We start from the raw sequence: 20,326 nt of genomic DNA, 5'->3' as shown, positions 1-20,326 counted from the left end.
TACAGGTCATAGATGCGTGATTTTAATTTTAATACATTATTATGTTTAAACTCATTTGACATAATGATCAACACCAAAAAAACCCAACTTAATCTGTGTACAGTTAAAAAAATATTAGGCTTGCTTTAAAAAAGGGTTTCCATTCAATAGCCACGTGGCCTATAATTCCCCAGTTAAAAAAACAGAACAACAAAATATCGCTAATATATTTATTAGCTGTACACAAATGATATGCTTTTTTTGTTATGATCAGTAAAGTCAAATGAGTCGAGCATAATAATGCATTAAAATTTAAAAAAAAAAAGTTTTTTTTTTGCATCTATCAACTTGTAACCTACCTATGCCCTTTCAGATTTTGTCATCACATTTCCCCCTCTACTATTACACAATCCCTGTATGAGAATACATGTTGTTACAATGTTGAACACTTTAGGACCTATGATTGTATTGTGAATCATAAAACCACAGGTAGTCATGAAACCACAGGTATTCGTGAAACCACAAACCACAGGTAGTCATGAAACTACAGGTAGTCGTGAAACCACAAACCACAGGTAGTCATGAAACTACAGGTAGTCGTGAAACCACAAACCACAGGTAGTCGTAAAACCACAGGTAGTCGTGAAACCACAAACCACAGGTAGTCGTAAAACCACAGGGTTGTAAAATAAGGGAAAATGTGGGAACATACTGTTTCAATGAAATATGTAATCTGGGATCTTGCTATTTTAATGAAATATGTAATGTGGGATCATGTTGTTTCTATGAAATATGTAATGTGGGATCATGTTGTTTCAATGAAATATGTAATGTGGGATCATGCCATTTCAATGAAATATGTAATGTGGGATCATTGCAATGAAATATGTACTGTGGGATCATGCGATTTCAAAATGAAATATGTAATGTGGGATCATGCCATTTCAATTTAATATGTAATGTGGGATCATGCCTTTTCAGTGAACTATGTAATGTGGGATCATGTTGTTTCAATGAAATATGTAATGTGGGATCATGCCATCTCAATGAAATATGTAATGAGGGATCATGCCATCTCATTGAAATATGTAAAGTGGGTACATGCTATTTCAATGAATTATGTAATGTGGGATCTTGCCATTTCAATGACATATGTAATATGGGATCATGCCATTTAATGAAATATGTAATGTGGGATCTTGCATTTTCAATGAAATATGTAATGTGGGATCTTGCCATTTCAATTTAATATGTAATGTGGGATCATGCCTTTTCAGTGAACTATGTAATGTGGGATCATGGCATTTCAATGAAATATGTAATGTGGGATAATGCCATCTAAATGAAATATGTAATGTGGGATAATGCCATCTGAATGAAATATGTAATGTGGGATCTTGCAGTTTCAATGAAATATGTAATGTGGGATCTTGCCATTTCAATTTGATATGTAAGTGGGATCATGCCTTTTCAATGAACTATGTAATGTGGGATCATGACATTTCAATGAAATATATAATGTGGGATAATGCCATCTGAATGAAATATGTATCAGATGAAATATGTAATGTGGGATAATGCCATCTGAATGAAATATGTAATGTGGGATGATGCCATTTCAATGAACTATGTTATGTGGGATGATGCCATCTCAATGAAATATATATGGCATGATCATGCCATTTCAATGAAACAGCTGAATTGATTCTTGCAGACAACAAACTGAATTTATTTTGTAAAGAATGTTGTTTACAGATAGATAAAACCTGCAAGCCTTTTCTATAAAGATAACTTCCTATTAGTTCAAATAAACATATGTGTTGCAATCTTACACTGAAACAAACAGTTTTTTTCTTTTTATGTTATGCCTAATATACATGTTTACCAATTGCATTATATTTTCAATGTACAACACCTGAAATTTATTGATGTAAAAAAGGTCATCAAAATGGTTTACTGCTTAAACTTACCATGAGAAGGTTATGGTAACTCAAAAACATCTTTTTAATCACCATTCAAGATGTTTTCTTCATTTTTGCTGTAAATGTTATGTCCACAGAACCTCCTGAAGACAGCTGGTACTGGAAAGACAATGGTATTCCTGATCACTGACACTCAAATCAAGGAGGAATCCTTCCTGGAGGACATTGACAGTCTTCTGAACTCCGGCGAGGTTCCAAACATCTTTGCCGCTGATGAGAAGTCCGAAATCATGGAGGTATATGCCTAAGAGTGGTATTGAAAGACATTGAATTGCATTCTATTACAAAAACTCACTTTACTGTTGCGCTAGTAATTTCAAAACAGTGAAAAATATCAAATTGACATTTCACTGTTTGAAACAGTGAAATATCATGATTATTTCACTGATAAATCTGTATGAACCACCAGAAAGCATATTAATAATAATAATATGTTATACTTGCAGAGTATCCGGCCCGATATGCAAGCTGTGATGGAGGCAGAAGGGAAAGGAGGAGAAGATTTCTCTCCCTTGGCTATGTTTGCGTTCTTTGTGAATCGTGTTAAAGAGAACTTGCATATAATCATCGCATTCAGTCCAATCGGTGACGCGTTCAGAAACAGACTGCGTCAATTCCCATCCCTGATTAATTGCTGTACTATCGACTGGTTCCAGGTAAGTTTGAATGAACAAATATTGTAAAAAAAAAATTGATCATGGTACCCTTTTTTGTAATCATTTTATAGTTCATGAATTTGGAGACTCAAAAAATATTGATTAATTGATCTTTGCCAATTCTACAAAAATATGAAGGTGAATTTTGAATCTTGCAAAATAGACATGACCCAAATATGTGGAAAAAGAAAGATGTAAGTGAAGCAGTAAAGTTGCAGATATTCTCCTTAGGCCAGGCTTAAAAAATGTGTGTTGGCTTTTGCACAACTCAGGAGTCTTTTTTTGAATGGTCAACCGTAAACTTGTATGTTATTATCAATCTGTCCATAAAATTGTGATGTAAAATGGTTGAAAGAAATATGAGGTATTTTTTGTGATACAGCTATCAAACTTAGCATAAAATGGCCTAGTCTTATTTAGTGTTCTGCAAAAACTGTTAGTTTTGTGATGTTACAAATTTACACCCATTGATAAAAATTGATTTTGAGGTCAGTGGGTCAAGTAAAAGGTCATCATCACTTCTTAGGAAACTTTTTTTACCCACCCCAGATAATTCTATCCAAATAATTGGCCATGCTGGCCTACAGGCAAAGATAAAAAATACCTATTTGTAAAAAATAAATTAAAATACATGTTTATTTTGTTTACTTGAGGTGAGAGAAAAATAAATCCAACCCCCGCCCAGGGTATTCTGCATAGTAAAAATAGTAAACCTCATTTCTGCAAAACACCCTATGTTCAGAATGGGATAAATCTTTCTTACACTCACCATGGAATATACTTTTAGTCCTCATAACAATTTGAGAACATATTAACCCAGGGCTATCAAACGTTAGAAGATGACCCCTATTGTTTTTAGTAGGTCAAGGGTCAACCCAAGTAAGCAAACAGTACTCATGTTTTAAAACCTATTTTTTTGCAGGCCTGGCCAGACGATGCTTTGGAAAGAGTAGCGAACAAATTCTTGGAACAACTTGACATTGAGGAAGACCAGAAGGGCGAGACGGTCAAACTCTGTAAACACTTCCACCAAGGCACCAACAAGCTGTCCACAAACTACCTTATTGAGCTTGGACGACACAATTATGTGACTCCGACATCGTATTTGGAGTTGATTAACGCATTTAAGACGCTACTTGGATCGAAGCAGGATGAAACATTGAAGGCCAAGCGACGTTATGTTGTTGGTCTGGAGAAATTGGCTTTTGCTGCTAGTCAGGTGATTATGTTTAACTGTCGTTTTTTCTGTTGTTTTTTGTTTTTCTGGAGCTCTTTTGAGGAACAGTTTCAAAATAAAAACTGTGGTTTTGTGTTGTGGGGGAAACTGGAGTACCCGAGGAATACCCACTTGTCCGGCTTGGTGAACACTAACAAACCTTACATGTGCCCAAGTCCGAAATCGAACCCTGGTGGCCTAGGTGAGAAGCGAGTGCGCAAACCTGACAACCTTATAGATGGTACATTCATTGCATTCACTGTTCATTATATTTTATCCATTTCCAGGTGGCAGACATGCAGAAAGAACTTGAAGAGCTTCAACCACAGCTGGTTGTTTCCGCTGCGGAGAATGAAAAAATGTTGGTGGTAATTACGAAGGAATCGGCTGAAGTGGAGGAGACCAGTAAGAATGTAAAAGCGGACGAACAGGTGGCGAACGAACAGGCTGCCCAGGCTCAAGCGTTGAAAGATGAATGTGAGGCCGATCTAGCTGAAGCAATTCCGGCTTTGGAGGCGGCCTTGGCAGCTCTCAATACACTTAAAGTTGGTTGACACTTTTTTAACAGTTTTTAGGGATTCTTTAGAAAACGTCTTTGCAATAAACAAAAAATGCAAATGGCTGTTAAAAAGTAACTTTTTTTTTCTGATAGTTAAATTTATTTCTAGTTATTAAAACCTAATCACATACATATTTTGGAATCTTCATTATTCAACTAAACAGTTATTATAAGTAACTGAATTAGTCTTCTACTTTAAATAACATTTCTTGAAATTTATAAGATAATCTGATATATAAAGTAAAATGTAATTGTTATATTATAATACTTCAGCCGGCTGACATCACCATTGTGAAATCTATGAAGAGTCCCCCATCTGGGGTCAAACTTGTGATGTCTGCTGTTTGCGTCATGAAAGACATCAAGCCAGACAAAGTGAATGACCCAGATAAACCTGGACAAAAGATGCTCGACTACTGGGGTCCGTCGAAAAAACTCCTTGGTGATATGAAGTTTTTGGAAGGCCTAAAGGAATATGACAAAGATAATATCCCAGTATGTTCAAAAGTTCTTTCAATTGTTTTAAAATATTGGTTGTTAAATCTATGTATTTCTATCAGTAAAAATTGATGATAAAACTGTTTATATGTGTTTAATATTGTTGTACCTTGATCAATATAGTTTTCATTTTTTTATTTATAAATCCTTCTGCGATATCATAGATAACCATACATGCAGTTTAGATTGTGAAACAATTATAGATTTTAATTTACTGTGATAAGTAAATGTGTTTGGAGTATTTCTTGATATAATTTAGAAATTTTGTGTCAGAATGTTTTTCTTTTTCAATTTTTAGCCTGCAATTATGCAAAAGATGCGTAAAGAATTTATTGGCAACCCAGAATTTGACCCCGCGAAGGTCGCGAATGCTTCCTCTGCAGCCGAAGGTCTGTGTAAATGGTGCCTCGCTTTGGAAATTTATGATCGTGTAGCGAAGGTGGTGGGGCCAAAGAAAGCTCGCCTTGCCGAGGCAGAGATCGAATTGAACACAACCATGAAGACGTTAAATCAGAAACGAGCTGAGCTGGCAGCAGTTGAGAAACGCCTGGCTGATCTGAAAGCAACATTTAAAGAGATGACAGACAAGAAGGAACAGCTTGAATTCCAGGTTTGAATTATCAAAGGATTAAAATATTTGAATTGAATTGATGTTAGCTCTGACCAAATCTAGAAAACATCACTCGAAACATTTGATAACTTGATCAAGCTTTAAAAGCAACAAGGTTCATCACAAAAAATACAAATTCATAATCTGCCAAATTTTACCTATACATCAAGTTAAGAATTATTAGAATTATTAAAGTATATGGTCCTCAATGTTATCATTGCTGCTTTTGTTGGCATTTTTATATACTTATGAAACAATTTGATGTTCCTTTCGTAGGTTGATCTGTGTGGAAAAAAGCTTGTTCGAGCGGAGAAGCTGATTGGTGGACTGGGTGGTGAAAAGACACGTTGGACTCAGGCTGCGGAGCAACTCCAAAACACATTTGATAATCTGATTGGAGATGTGCTCATTTCCGCTGGTGTTATTGCGTACCTAGGAGTGTTTACGTCAGCCTTCAGGGAACGAGCTACAAATGACTGGGTCGCCAAATGTTTGGTGAGTGTATATTTCAGGAAGATTAATCCACCTATTGTGTGCTTCAAAAACTAGATCATTTTGTCCATAATCATATGCGGTGTCTTTTGTATGAAAATAAAAAAAATGAGATATTGGGCTGTTTGTTCAGAACTTTGATGGTATTAACATCATAGTTAACGTTGTTAATGTCATCATCATTTACTTTCAAATCTAAATTGGTCTAGAAGATTCACAAACACACTTAAATGTATGCCCTACAGTGTTCTGAACATTAGGGACAATGTTTTAACTGTACTTGTAATATTGAATTACATGAGCACATCATGAACTATTTTACCTTTAAAAGTTAACAACGATGTTGTTAATCACGTTGTTAAGTTTAACAATGATCTGGGTCCGTTTTCACTAATGTCTTTAGTCTGAGCCTGAGCCTTAAAACTCCAAATTTTACTGTATAGTTTTTATAAGAAGAGCATCAATGATTAAACATAGGCCATATATGTCGCAAATACCATCTTAAGTTTAATAATTACTTCAACATTTTCTGTAAAATCTCACTATTTAGAGCTAATACATGACGTAGCCGGGCTGTTGAGTGATAATTGGCCCGAGTGACTTATATTGGGCCGAGATGTAATGTTTAAATTGGATTTAAAGACGAAAATTGAATTCACGTGATTACTTTCTACAGGCCGCAAAATGATAATCGATAAGGGGCCTTGGCTGCAAAACTGATAATTGCTGAGTCATGCAAATAATTGCAGAATCCCTGCACAAATGTGTTACTATATTTAGTAACATATGTATTAAATAAAGATAATTCATGATATTTGAAAAAATAACTTTTTGAGTCAGACCCTGAACAATCAACCCATTCTCTTACCCTAAATGTTGACATGCAGTAACTGCTGTTGTTTTCCTCATGTTTAACGCTAAAGTTAAATTCTAGTATAAACAGATAAAATTAATTGAATTTTCTTATGTAAATTGTGCTATCACATGTAGAATCATGCTGATGAAAGTAAAAAAACAACCAAACATAGGTTTAAATGTCTTCTTCATTCGTTGAATGTTTGATGGTTACAGAATTTAATCATCTCAGTTACTATTTATAGGAGGCCAAGATCCCCTGTTCCAAGGAGTTTTCCCTGAGTAAATGTTTGGGGGAACCAATCAAAATTCAGGCTTGGAACATCTTCGGACTGCCTCGTGACACATTCTCCATCGACAACGGTGTCATTGTGGCAAACTCAAGACGATGGTATGCAAATTTGTTTTAAGAAAGAACCAATACTGTGTGATATTTTATTGTCAATGTTCTGATGATTAGTTATACTTCTGTTTATAATGATGCTGTTGTGTTGTTAAAAAATATAGAACTCTAATTTGAGTTAATTCTAATTTCTTTTAGCTCAATCAGGATGAATTCTTATAATTTATAGAATCACTTGAATCCGTTGTCTGGGTACAAACCAGTCACAATACTGGTATTTATTTTGAATCCTTTTTCTGGGTAGGAACCAGTCAGTACTGGTATTTATTTTTAATCCATTTTCTTAGGTAGGAACCAGTCACACAGTACTGGTATTTATTTTTAATCCATTTTCCTAGGTAGGAACCAGTCACAGTACTGGTATTTATTTTGAATCCGTTTTTCTGGGTAGGAACCAGTCACAGTTTGTAACTGGTATTTAGTTTGAGAGGCAATTAGAAAGTACCTCTGATGGGATTTAAACCAGCAACATCTTGGGGAGAGAGGCGGACACCAATACTTGACCATCCCAATCCTCATTGTTGATGATATAATGCATTGTGTTCACTGTCACACAATATCAAATTTTCGATGTCTAACCTTATAAATGGAATGAGTTCCAATAATAGCTGTTATGGTGATTTATTGAACTTAAATTTATCAGTGAAGAACTAGCAGTAAAAATACTATAAAATGTAAAGCACACGTTGAAAAACATTTTTTATTATTTTATTTTTCACATTTTATTTCACATATTTTTCACATATTTTACAGGCCACTGATGATAGATCCCCAAGGACAGGCCAACAAATGGGTGAAGAATATGGAAAAAGAGCACAAACTTTCCGTAATCAAGCTCACTGACGGGGACTACATGCGTACGCTGGAGAATTGTGTTACGTTCGGTAACCCCCTAATTCTGGAAAACGTCGGTGAAGATCTGGACCCCTCCCTTGAGCCCCTGCTTCTGAAACAAACATTTAAACAAGGTATGAGTTTCTCCAGATAATTGTGTAATTACAGAATTTAAAAAAAAAAATTAAGATGATGTTTTTTTCTTCCAATAAAAGTATAAATGACTGTCTTACAGTTGTTTTGCTATTCATTAATAAATTGACTAAATTGGGTATGGAAAGTTGATATTAAATCGTGATTAAATAAAAAGTTATTAAATTGAGGTAAAACAATCGCATAGCTTGAGGTGAATATTAGAATAGGAATTGTTTGAATGATTCTGAAGTGAATGGTGTTTTCTTTAGAAATAGTTGATTTTCGTGCAGTGACTTAATAAAGTTTTCTATAAAATGATTTACAAATGTTTTAAAAATGATTCCTTGTTTAATTATTTTTATTTGAAAGAGTTTTACTTTTACTCAATGGTTTGCCGTGGATTTTGCTAATATTATTTATTTCATGTTTTTAAGTGTTTGGCACTCTTTGGGCTGATTGTTCAGAATTTTTTTAAAGTTAACAACATGATTGACAAAATATTTGTAAACTTTAACATAGTTCTTGACACTCTATGTCTTCTGAGCGATCACGTAATTGTTAACTCTTACATTCCTAATGATATGTATGGTCATGACAATATTCATATATACAATAAACACTACATCTAATGAAATGTGACGTCGTTAGCAAAAAAGAGACCTGTTTAGAATAAATTGAAGTTTTCATTTTTGAAATGTTTTCCAGCCTATTAGAGGACAATCACAGCTTTGCTACACACTTCCTAAAGGGATCTTTTATTCAGATTTACACATTGTTATAAGAGTGTTTTGAATTTCATTTCTCTTTGTAAGAAAATTTTCTTGTTGTTGTTGTGAATACCTGAACAGGACTCATTATCGCACACATCATCACAAGTCATATGTCAATCATAATACTAATGGCAATAACAGTACTTAATTACCTTTTTATTAACTGTTTTTGGGAGGAAATTAAATAGAGTTTTATGCCACTGATTTCGGGGCCATAGCTAGTAGTTGTTTTTCTGTGTGTCACACATTTTGTTCCTTATGTCTGACTTCAAAGTTGACACGAACAGGGTAAACTTTGATAAGGCCAATTAATTTGAGACATTTGTCGTGTTCCTGTGAACGTTCTTGTTATTCAGGTATCTATAAAACAAATCTATGTTTATGAAATACAAGTTACATGATTGTTTCTGTGCTTTGTTGTCCAATGAGGCATAGATTGAATTTTGGAGTGATTTGCTTAAGCTGTTAATGATCTCCGATTTATTGTGTAGCATTTGTTTTATTGGCAAAGACCTGAACCAAAAAAAGCACTGTACAGTTTAGAATAGAAAAAGTTAAACAATAGAAAAAATAGGAAAGTTTGAGACTGGACGCCAAAAAGTCCATGTGGTTTTTTTCTATATCGAGTAAGAGCTAACATTTGGAGAGGCAACAACATTCTAGACATTGGAATATAAACAGCTCCCTAAGCTTACTTCCCATTGTTTTGGATTTGGTTGTGGAGGGCTCCATAACAAACAGCTTAAGCAACGCACCCCAGAAACATATTTGAAGCATACTCATTACAAATCAATGAAGATTCTTACACATTTTTGCCTATGTTTGTACAGCCGGAATGGGTAGGTTTTAAACACAAACGGTTATCTTTTCTTGATAATCCCCTGTTATTTAGTGAAAGGTTTTTTCTAGGGAAAATGAAAATGACCAGGGTTTTTTTGTAAAACAGTTGTTTGAAAAGATAAAAAAATTTTTTTGAAAAAATGTAAATTGGTCCTTGATTAGATCCCTAAAAAAGACTTAAGAGTATACGATATATATCGATTTACCTTTTAGAAATATGCAATGACAGTCGTTTTTTAGACACAGTTCAAAATGCATTAAATTAATAAAAGATGAATTTATTGCATGTTGAATTTGTAACATAAGAATGTTAAAAAAAAAACACAATCAAGGATTTGATCAAATAAAGTTTTAGAAATATATGCAGAATATGTTCTAAAGCGTTGTCATTGTCTATATATTGCATGTTGGGAATTACTTTTCATACATGATTGCCAAAAATTGAAATGAGGGAAGCTTGGGGCTTGGTTTCACAAGAAAAATTATGGTGGTGCATGTAATAGACTAAAAAAAGATTTGTTGCTGTCTGAATTGATTTTTATTGACCGTCTGCTATAATTATGGTATTTTGGGGCCATATTCAATACGCTTCTTAGATCTTACTTAAGTGATTTGATTGGACTGTAAAAATAACTGTCCAATAGACTGTATGTAGTCACTGAGGCATGTCTAAGGATATGAGTGATTTGATTGGACTGTAAAAATAACTGTCCAATAGACTGTATGTAATCCCTGAGGCATGTCTAAGGATATGAGTGATTTGATTGGACTGTAAAAATAACTGTCCAATAGACTGAATGGAATCACTGAGTCATATCTAAGGATATGAGTGATTTGATTGGACTGTAAAAATAACTGTCCAATAGACTGTATGTAATCACTGAGGCATTTCTAAAGATAAGGATAAGAATTATATTAAATAGACTGCTCAAGCCAGAAATATTTTATAATTTTTGTGAAACCTGAGCCCCTTCTTATGAGGGCAGCAAATTTGATAAATATAAAATTGGCAAACATGGATGCTAAATTTACATAAAAATTCAACAGTATTGTACATTACCTTTTTTAGTATATATTTTATGTACTTGCTTAATTCTTATTATTATATTCTATCCTATGTCATAATCCATTCCATAGTATCTAGCTTAATAAATGTACCATCTCATATTTTTCCTTTCATGTTATATATTATCTTGTATTTGTGTCAACTCTTAGTCCTATAGTTTAAAAAAAAGCTTCTAGTATTTTCGCTTTTTTAGCAGCACATCCCTTTCATAGGTGGACAAGTTTTGTTGACATGAATTTAGTTGTGACCACGCTCCACACTGAATCTTTGCAAGTCTATGAACAAACAATGAAAGATTTAAATAAATAAATAAACAAACTCGAAACACTCAAATTAATGCAACTTGTTCATGTATGTGATCATAATTGAACATGATCATGGACAGAATTCTTGCATTCAATTTGTGTGTTGCAATTGATTTCTTTTAGTAGGGGTCGTGTTTATAAAACAGCCACATGTGTTCCTTATAGTACAAATCCCCATGATAAATTTGATTGGAATTAGTTTACAAAGGCAAAATAGTATAATTGTGCCAAAGAATATTGAGATTATCAAAATAAAAAAATAGTCAGGGAAATGGTTTAAAATAGAAGAAATGGAAGAAAAAAATGACAAACCTTGTTCAACCATAATAATTATAATTATATAACAACATCTTGATGTAAAATTTTAGGATAAAATATTAAGCATACTTTTAGCAAAGCATTTTACTTTTGACTGGTTTAAAGGCTCACCATTTATTAAAAAAAATAAAACATTTATTTTAATTTATAGAGGATTTAGAACCAGAGGGTAAGGTCAAGGTCATTGTTGTCTCAAAATTATTTAATGTCATGAAAATTGCATTAAACATTTAAAAAAAGAATTTATAGTGCACCTGCTTTTTTAAAATGTCAGTTATGTTATGTAATATATATGTAATAAAACTTGGGAAAAGTTGTTGTAATATATATAATATACAAAATAGTTCACCAAAAAAAATGTTGTAGATATATGTAATCATCACAGCATGTAATTAAAAATAACTTTTTTTTAATATTTTTTTTTTTGTACTTCAGATCAATGTAACAATTGTAAAAGGAATTATGCAACAATATAAAATTAACATTTAAGCATTTTACTTGAAAATTTTCACAAAAAAAGTATATACCATTAAGAAAAGGTTAAAAATAATATTTGAAATGTTTTTTTTAAAAATGCATGTCAAAAAAAATCTATTTTTAAACAGAAATGGACAGATTAGTGGGTAAGGTCACATGAGTATGTTGTGGGTCAATTGTTTAAAAAAAGCACTTTTATAATTTATACGGTAATATTTAGAAATATATATAAGTATTATTTTGAAGTAATTTTTCAAGATTTTATTTTATATATTTTCTCGTATAACAAATATTTTGCACATAATTCATATATTACTACTTTAGAGATCAAATGATATCATTTTTAAGCATTTTTTGGGTTAATTAATGTGAAAAAAAAAACAACAACTGTATTTAACTTGGATATAATCATTTCTATGTATTTTTTCATTTTAAATTAATAAGTAATTCCCTCAAATACTGGACGTAAGTAGTTGTAAATGTTGTTAACGTTAACAATATAATGTATATCATTACATTATATTGTATTTTTTTTAATGTTGATTTATTAATAACCTTTTTCTCAAAAGTTATGATACTTAAATATATTTTGACAAAAATCAATCCGTCATATAAGTTATAGATTACTGAGTACATTTTTTATGACTCTTTCATCAGTGGTAGAGATGGTGCAATTGATGATTAAATAAATAACTAAATAAATATATAATTAAAAAATATGGGAATTAAAACAATGGGAAAATAGTTCCATTTCACCAAAAGACTCATTTAAAAATAACATTTTTTATAATATATTTGTCACGATTATAAACTGTTTGTGTAGAAGGTATGTTGTTTTGTATATATTATATTTTATATTACTGTTGTTATAATGTATAGTTGAAACAGACCTATTTTATTGCAGGTTAAACTGTTATAATATGAACACTTTGTTACTTCATTACTTACTTAGTACAACTATAATTTTTGGTTCATTTTCAATTTCTTGCAGAGGGTAAGCCTAGTTGTAAAGTTTGATGAAAGTTTTGTTAAATTTTCTTTACTTTTTCAATTTTTGCATTTGCATTTAAAAACACAATTCACACCAAATGCATGATCAGTTTTTTTTGTTTTGTTTTTTTAAATTCACATATATACTTTTGTTCCTTAAACAATGAAAAAAAAATGTATTTCAAAATGATTTTTTTAAACATTATACTGGACAGGATATATTTGACAGGATTAGTTTTCTCGAAAATTTGACCGTTGATAATTACTTGAAATTATCCCGTAATATATTAAATATTACTGTTTTCCTCTCTTTTGTGTTAATTAGAATGCACAGTCAATTATTCCATGTAACTTGATGGCAGTACAAAATTGTCATTTTAATATAATTCTTATAATATAATATATATATATAATATAATATTTTTTGTATTCAATTTCGCCAGAAGATAATTTAAATTTCCATCTCATTACACATTTACACATTTTTTAAATGCATGATACTTTTTGAACAGGAGTTTTGAAATGTGCTCACCCATTTGTTTTTAAAAGCATTTTGCTTTTTGCATGAACAGTTTCTTAATATCACATGAAGTTGCCTTTTTTATGAGTGTAATACGGCCATTAAGAATTTTCTTTTACGATAGTACTGTATTGTTTTAATTTACGTAATTTCATCCCAGACTCCTTAGTGTTAAAATGAAAAAGAAAAATATTTGTAGGCCAAGGTCCCTTTTTTGGCAAAAAACGAATAGTGCATGTGATAACAAGAATCTTACATTTTTTGTCCTTCAATACAAAATATATTGACCTGGTAATGGAAATGTTATAAACTCAAAGGGTCACTTTATAACTTTTCCTTAATTTGTTTCATTTTTCGTGTTTATTAAATGTCAACTCATGTAAGATCCTATATATACAGTTTGAAACAAAATTGACAAGAAAAAGCCTTAATAAATATATACATATGCATGTCTTAATTACCGAAAGCATTCTTTCATTCAATGTTTTAATCAATTTTGTCATTACTTCCTTTGCACAAAGTATATATACAGGTATAATATATCGCCTTAGATGTTAATTGTAATTAGAAGGTATTATATGTATTTTCTTTTCTTACACACAAGTCTTACTAGTTGTTGACTTCATTACATGAAAAAAAACTGAATGATATTTCCCTTAATACGCAGCCTTCATGTTATTTAATGTATTAAATTTCTCATTATTTCATACTTTCTTTAACATACTAATAAGTCTTTATTCCAATTAAAATTAAGTTAGATTGCATTTAGTTGAACATCAAGAGAAACTATTTCTAGTTACCTTATTTAAGTTATAATTCCATATCATGTTTTGGCCTTCGGTAAAAATGCAATCTGACTTGTGTGTTTACATTAATAATTATATGTAACTAATGGCCACCTGTCTTAAGCAGCCACTTTGACCTTTTCCCAAAGGTGGCCACTTAATACAGGTTTGACTGTATAACTAAAATACCAAGCTGAAACGACTTTTACAGAATGCAAAAATATCCTCCAATACTAAATGCTTGTTATATTTTTATTACCCATAGGTGGCGTTGAAATGATTCGACTCGGTGAAAATGTAATTGAATACAGCAAGGACTTCCGTTTCTACATCACGACGAAGCTGCGAAACCCACATTACCTCCCAGAAGTTGCCACAAAAGTCTCTCTGCTCAACTTCATGATCACGCCCGAGGGTCTCGAAGATCAGTTGTTGGGAATTGTGGTCGCCAAGGAAAGGTTCGGACTGATTTATTAATTTTACTTGTGCAGTTTTAGTTCATGATTATGGTAAATTAATATGTGATATTTTCAATTGATAACCTTTGTCTAATTTAGGTTAAAAGGTAAAATTTTAGACATCCCTTTGCCAAAATGTTAATGGGAAATTTTCCCTGCTGTAACTAGGACATTAAAAAAAATCTCACTAATTAGCTGTTTTTCACACCATTGATTTAAAGGCCTTTAATATACTCAAGAGTGGATTAAAATCAAGTTATATTATTTTATCAAAGCTGCACTCTCACAGATTGACCGTTTTGACATTTTGTTTTGTCTTAGAATCAGTTCTTTTGCTTAAATGTCTGGAAACCAGTAATATAAGTCTGCTGACGAAAATATTGCCAATCAGTCTAAGAACTTGCCAAAAATTAATGTTGGGCAAGAATTTCAGTTAAATTTGAGGGTCACATATCAAATTTAAAGTTAAACTTGCAAATTCAAATCAACTTTGCCTTAACAGACCAAGAGGGCAATAAGTTTTTATAGATAGTATAACCTTCAGAAATATTTTACTCAGAAATAATGATACAAACATTTAACAAGAAAAAATAAAAAAGGGCAATAACTAGCTACAATAGAGTCCTTTACAGTGCAGTTCCTCGCATTAGGTTTTATCATTGTACGAAGTTAAATTTAAGTTTATTTTTTGTCTTAAAATGAGCAACTTATTGCATTAATATCTGCAAACCAGTGATATAAGACTGCTGACAAAATATCAGATCGCAGATTTTCTTACTTCCATTCCAAAATTGATGTTTTATGGCTTAAACCGTTACTAACGATTTAAGAAAAATGCATAAAACATCAAATTTGGAACGGAAATATGACAATCTGGAGCTGATATTTTGCCAGTAGTCTTATATCACTGGTTTCCATGCATTCTCACATAAATTGGCTCATTCCAAGACAAAAAATAAAAAGGTTGTCAAAACATTCAATTTGTGAGAGTGCAGCTTTAAATTCTGTCTAGTAGTTTTTAAGTTATACTAACATTTAAACAAGAGAAATTGCAAAGGGTTGACAGCCCAACCGACGAACCACAGGGTAAATCAAATATATCCCCTTCAAACTTCGAATTTCGGGGAAGTACTAAAATGGCCTTTCAGTTACTAGATATATACTGAACTTTACACCCTATTTCTCCTTCTCAACGCACTCGTTTCTCCTTTAGGCCAGAGCTTGAAGAGGAACGCCAGGCATTGATCATCCAGAGTGCCCAGAATCGCAAACAGCTGAAAGAGATTGAGGACAAAATCCTGCACACACTCTCTGCGTCTGAGGGCAACATCCTCGAGGATGAATCTGCCATCCAGATTCTCGACTCCTCCAAGATCCTGTCTGATGAGATTTCTAAGAAACAGAAGGTATATTTAATTGGTTATTTGGAAAAGAATGATAGTCACATTGGTTTTAAAAAAATATGACGATTAGATATATCTATCTTTTGTTTTAAAATATTTGTTGAGTTATGCCCCTTGATTAACACAGTCAAGCATTGGCATGCACTTGTGGTGTTTTTAAGCCTTAAATCGGAGAAAAAGATTACAAAATTCATATGTACATGTACCTGGTATTCTGGTTTTGACATATGTACCTTGGTGTTAGAATGAAGAACAATTTGCCTTTAATAAGTACCGTTAATATACTCTGCTTCTGATAAGATCTGTAAGATATGCATTAAAAGATAAATGCCTTTGATTTTTACTCGACTATGTACAGATTGCTGATTTTTACTTGACTATGTACACATTGCTGATTTTTACTCGACTATGTACAGATTGCTGAGGAGACTGAGCACAAGATTGAGACCAACCGTATGGGATATCGACCAATTGCCAAACACTCCTCGATCCTGTTTTTCTCGATTGCCGATTTACCAAACATCGACCCCATGTATCAGTACTCGTTGACTTGGTTCGTCAACTTATACATCATGTCGATTCATGACAGGTATGTTTTCGATAATGATCGATATGATAATGAGATATATTCATAAATTTAAAAAAAAATCTCTTTTCTTTTGATAAAAATAAAGAATTTTAAATAATATGACCATAAAACAAATAATGTCAGGAAAATTTGATATTGTTAACTTTTATTTGGGCTATAAAACATATAATGTCAGGAAAATTCATTATTGTTAACTTGTTTTTTTTATTTCAGATTTATATTTTGTGAATATCGTCTTTGAATGCTATTTCTTCAACAGTGTTTTAGTTTCAAATTCAACCCCATGTTTTGAAAGAAAGCCATAAAGTTTTAAGTTGAATAGTTTTCTGACATTTTTTTGTGAATTTTTGGAGTTATATATATTGTTATTTATAATAATCTGAAAGAATTGGCATACAAGATGACTTTAAATATCGTTAAAATGTATAAATAATAATGGAACTGCTTTTTCAGCAATAAATCGAAGATATTGGAACGGCGATTACGCTATCTGACAGACCATTTCACATACCTCTTATTCGACAATGTTACACGATCATTGTTCGCAAAACACAAAGTCGTGTTGGCATTTATTCTTTGTACTAACTTGTTAATGTGAGTTAAAATATAGTCTGAGATTTTACCTCGTCAGAATTTATTTACACCCAGATTTACTCCACCCACTATACTTATACTATTTTTTTCGCTACATGTATATTTTATTCAGATATTTAGATGTTTTCCCCTATTATTAGATTCAGAGCACGAAGCAAAATGGTGGATACCAAAAGCAAATATCCCTAAATGTCTTCATTTTATTTACTCGAAAGTCTTGAATGATTTAAAGTAAAAAACTTTTAATAATCATGTACTTAAATTGAAGTTCAATTCTGTTTGCATATTCCACCATAGTGCGTTAATGCATGATGTTACCCATTTAGCAAAGACCAACTTTTAAAATAATGATTATGTCAATAAATGTTTAATGATATTTTTTTTACTAAAAACCTTGTCAAATTCTCTAAACTTTCTCAGAAATGACAAAAGTAGATTTTAAAAAATCAATAAAAAAATCATATTAAAAATATTACAGCAAATTATTTAAGATGTAACTAGCTCGTTTACATTGCAAAATATTTCAAAACGGAATCGCTCTTTGACATTGCAAATAGCTTTCGTGTATGACATTTTGGTTTGTTTAAAAGTTGGTAATAATTAGTTTATATTTTTTTATAGTTCGAAAGATACTCTTTTAGATGACACAATGATATATTTTGCAATCGTGTCATCTGACATGAAATGTTATCAAACTGTGGCAATCTTATCTATAAATCAAATGATGAACATTTTTGCATGCACGGTTTGTCTTGTTCAGACCGTTTTTCCGTATTGTAAAAATAAAACGACCCATTTCTGTTTCAAAAATATGATTTGTTTTATTATTATTATTTTATCAAAATAATAAGACACCAATTCCTTAATGTTAACAAATTTTATTTCATTTTTTTAAATCCTTTTTTAAAGCTACTTTTAAGAAAAGGTGTACCGGTAACTCCCGATTTTACTCAAAATTGCGCATTTTTCCCAGTCAGAAAAGCCTCGAGCCACTTCCCAAAGCAGTGGAAAAATCTGATGTAAAAAAAACTGATGCGGTAATATGTGAATATTTCTCTAATTTACCAAAATCACATCATGACTGCATTAATGAGGCATTTATAAATTAAAATGTTCACCATTTGTCATTTATGATAACATAATGCTTGGTCATTTTCAAGCCGAGGGCATGGCTAGTTAGTTTATAGACTTCAAAAAGTATCAGTCTAAAATGAAAACAATTACAACGCTATTACCACACAATATTCAGGTTGTCTGGTATTTTTTTTAATCTTTTGAAATCCCCGGAAAACTATGTTAGAAAATATAAACCATGACTATTCTGTCCTGTTTAGAAAGACTTCTTTTTGCCATGGTTTATACCATTTTTCAACAAAAGTTACATTTTAGACTGATATTTTTTTAGAATAGTTACCTGGTAACCCATATTACAATCCCATATAATCTACATGCATGTTTTAGTTTACATTGCCATTTTGTTTAAATCAGTTAAAGAATCAAACATTCCATCACAAAATAACTGGGCTGCAGCCATTTAGTTCACGAACAAATCCTTGGTTTAAGAAACAAACAAAAAATCCCTGCGGTGCATTAATTGTTAACAATTGTTTACTGACCTGACCCTGACCCATTTCCCCAATGTTTGCGCCCCTTTAGCTCGGTTGGATCACCGTTTACAGCAGCTAGATTTAGGATAGCTGTGACCCTTTTAACCTTCATTTTTACAGCAACCGTTCAAAGATCCTGGATCGGAGACTACGATATCTATGTGACCATTTCACATACGCACTGTATTGTAACGTGTGTAGGTCACTATTTGAAAGGGACAAACTTTTGTTCTCTTTCGTACTTTGCTCCAATATTCTTCTGTAAGTATTTGATGGCGTCAAGAAATGTTGTCGTCGACAGTTCATGTTAGGGTTTGTTCAAAGTTCAGAGTTTTAATGCCAATTTATTTGTTAATATTTCAGCAATCGATCCAAGATTCTCGAGAAAAGATTGAGATATTTGTCTGACCATTTCACATACAATCTTTATTGTAATGTGTGTCGGTCCCTCTTCGAAAAAGACAAACTCCTTTTCTCATTCTTGCTTTGTTCCAACATGCTTCTGTGAGTATAAGACTGAAGCCCTGATATTGCACAAATCTCAGTTGACTTTTTGGCGTGTGTTCAACCCTTGAATCCTAAAACTAATTGCTTGCCCAATTCACTTTTGAAACTAACAGACTGGTGTGTGTGTGTGTTCTTTGTTTTGGTTGTGTATAAAAATACTTGTATAATTTAATTGAATAAGACTGGTGTTCAGTAACATTATTTTGTTATACTGTTGCGTAATACATTTCTATAAAATAATATTTCTTTGATATGTTCATATATATCTATAATTTATATTTATATCCCATGCATTTACACATAAATGTCTATCTTTGAATGTACATTCTACAACTACCAGTACACATATATTTCTACGCCGACTCTTGTCTTTGCTGATATTTGCTTAAAATAATTAATGATATCAGAGACACTACACATTATATGTCTGTGATTTAACACAGTCTGCTTTTCTTCTGAAAAACTGATTTTGTCTATCTTAAGCAAAATTGGTGCAATATACCCACAGCAAATTAATTTTGTTTGAAATATTTTGAACGCCTAGTTTATCGATCAATAATTTCAGAAGTCCGGGTAATTTGGCCCAACTATTTGGTCGAATACGGTACCTCTATTGATAGCTGAAATATGTAGCAGTTTTGTACAAATGGCGTTATGTAAAGTTATTCTCCATATCCCTGCATTATTATATCTTGTATAGACTTTGTCTTTAAATGTTTGGTAGTGAAATTGATTGTTAAATTAATCATTTGCCCATTATATTTTCGGACAAAACGGTCACATCTGAATTTTAAAGCCTGGTTTATTTGTCATGCTAAAACATATTGGCTAAAAAACCCAATTAACTCCAGATGATTCATTTGTACTTAACGTGTATT

At 32.0% G+C, this 20,326-nt stretch overlaps 1 protein-coding gene across 4 annotated transcripts in view; it reads left to right on the top strand.

The window, feature by feature from the left end:
* LOC128217213 (dynein axonemal heavy chain 12-like) overlaps positions 1–20,326 on the top strand; it is a 77,356-nt gene that overhangs the window by 45,733 nt on the left and 11,297 nt on the right. For 2 of the 4 annotated variants that reach the window (XM_052924180.1, XM_052924178.1), the window contains 13 exons: positions 2,039–2,197; positions 2,408–2,617; positions 3,540–3,836; positions 4,121–4,378; positions 4,666–4,887; positions 5,189–5,500; positions 5,777–5,995; positions 7,093–7,238; positions 8,004–8,218; positions 14,556–14,748; positions 15,962–16,154; positions 16,568–16,740; positions 19,305–19,445. In XM_052924180.1, coding sequence (XP_052780140.1) covers positions 2,039–2,197; positions 2,408–2,617; positions 3,540–3,836; positions 4,121–4,378; positions 4,666–4,887; positions 5,189–5,500; positions 5,777–5,995; positions 7,093–7,238; positions 8,004–8,218; positions 14,556–14,748; positions 15,962–16,154; positions 16,568–16,740; positions 19,305–19,445 — 2,738 coding nt within the window. Of the gene's footprint in view, positions 1–2,038; positions 2,198–2,407; positions 2,618–3,539; positions 3,837–4,120; positions 4,379–4,665; positions 4,888–5,188; positions 5,501–5,776; positions 5,996–7,092; positions 7,239–8,003; positions 8,219–14,555; positions 14,749–15,961; positions 16,155–16,567; positions 16,741–17,193; positions 17,335–19,304; positions 19,446–20,326 lie in introns of all 4 variants that reach the window. The other 2 variants (XM_052924181.1, XM_052924179.1) reach the window with 1 other exon arrangement.

This window comes from Mya arenaria, chromosome 14 (assembly GCF_026914265.1).
Source record: "Mya arenaria isolate MELC-2E11 chromosome 14, ASM2691426v1".
Classification (NCBI taxonomy): domain Eukaryota; kingdom Metazoa; phylum Mollusca; class Bivalvia; order Myida; family Myidae; genus Mya; species Mya arenaria.
This window is presented reverse-complemented; position numbering and strand designations above follow the sequence as displayed.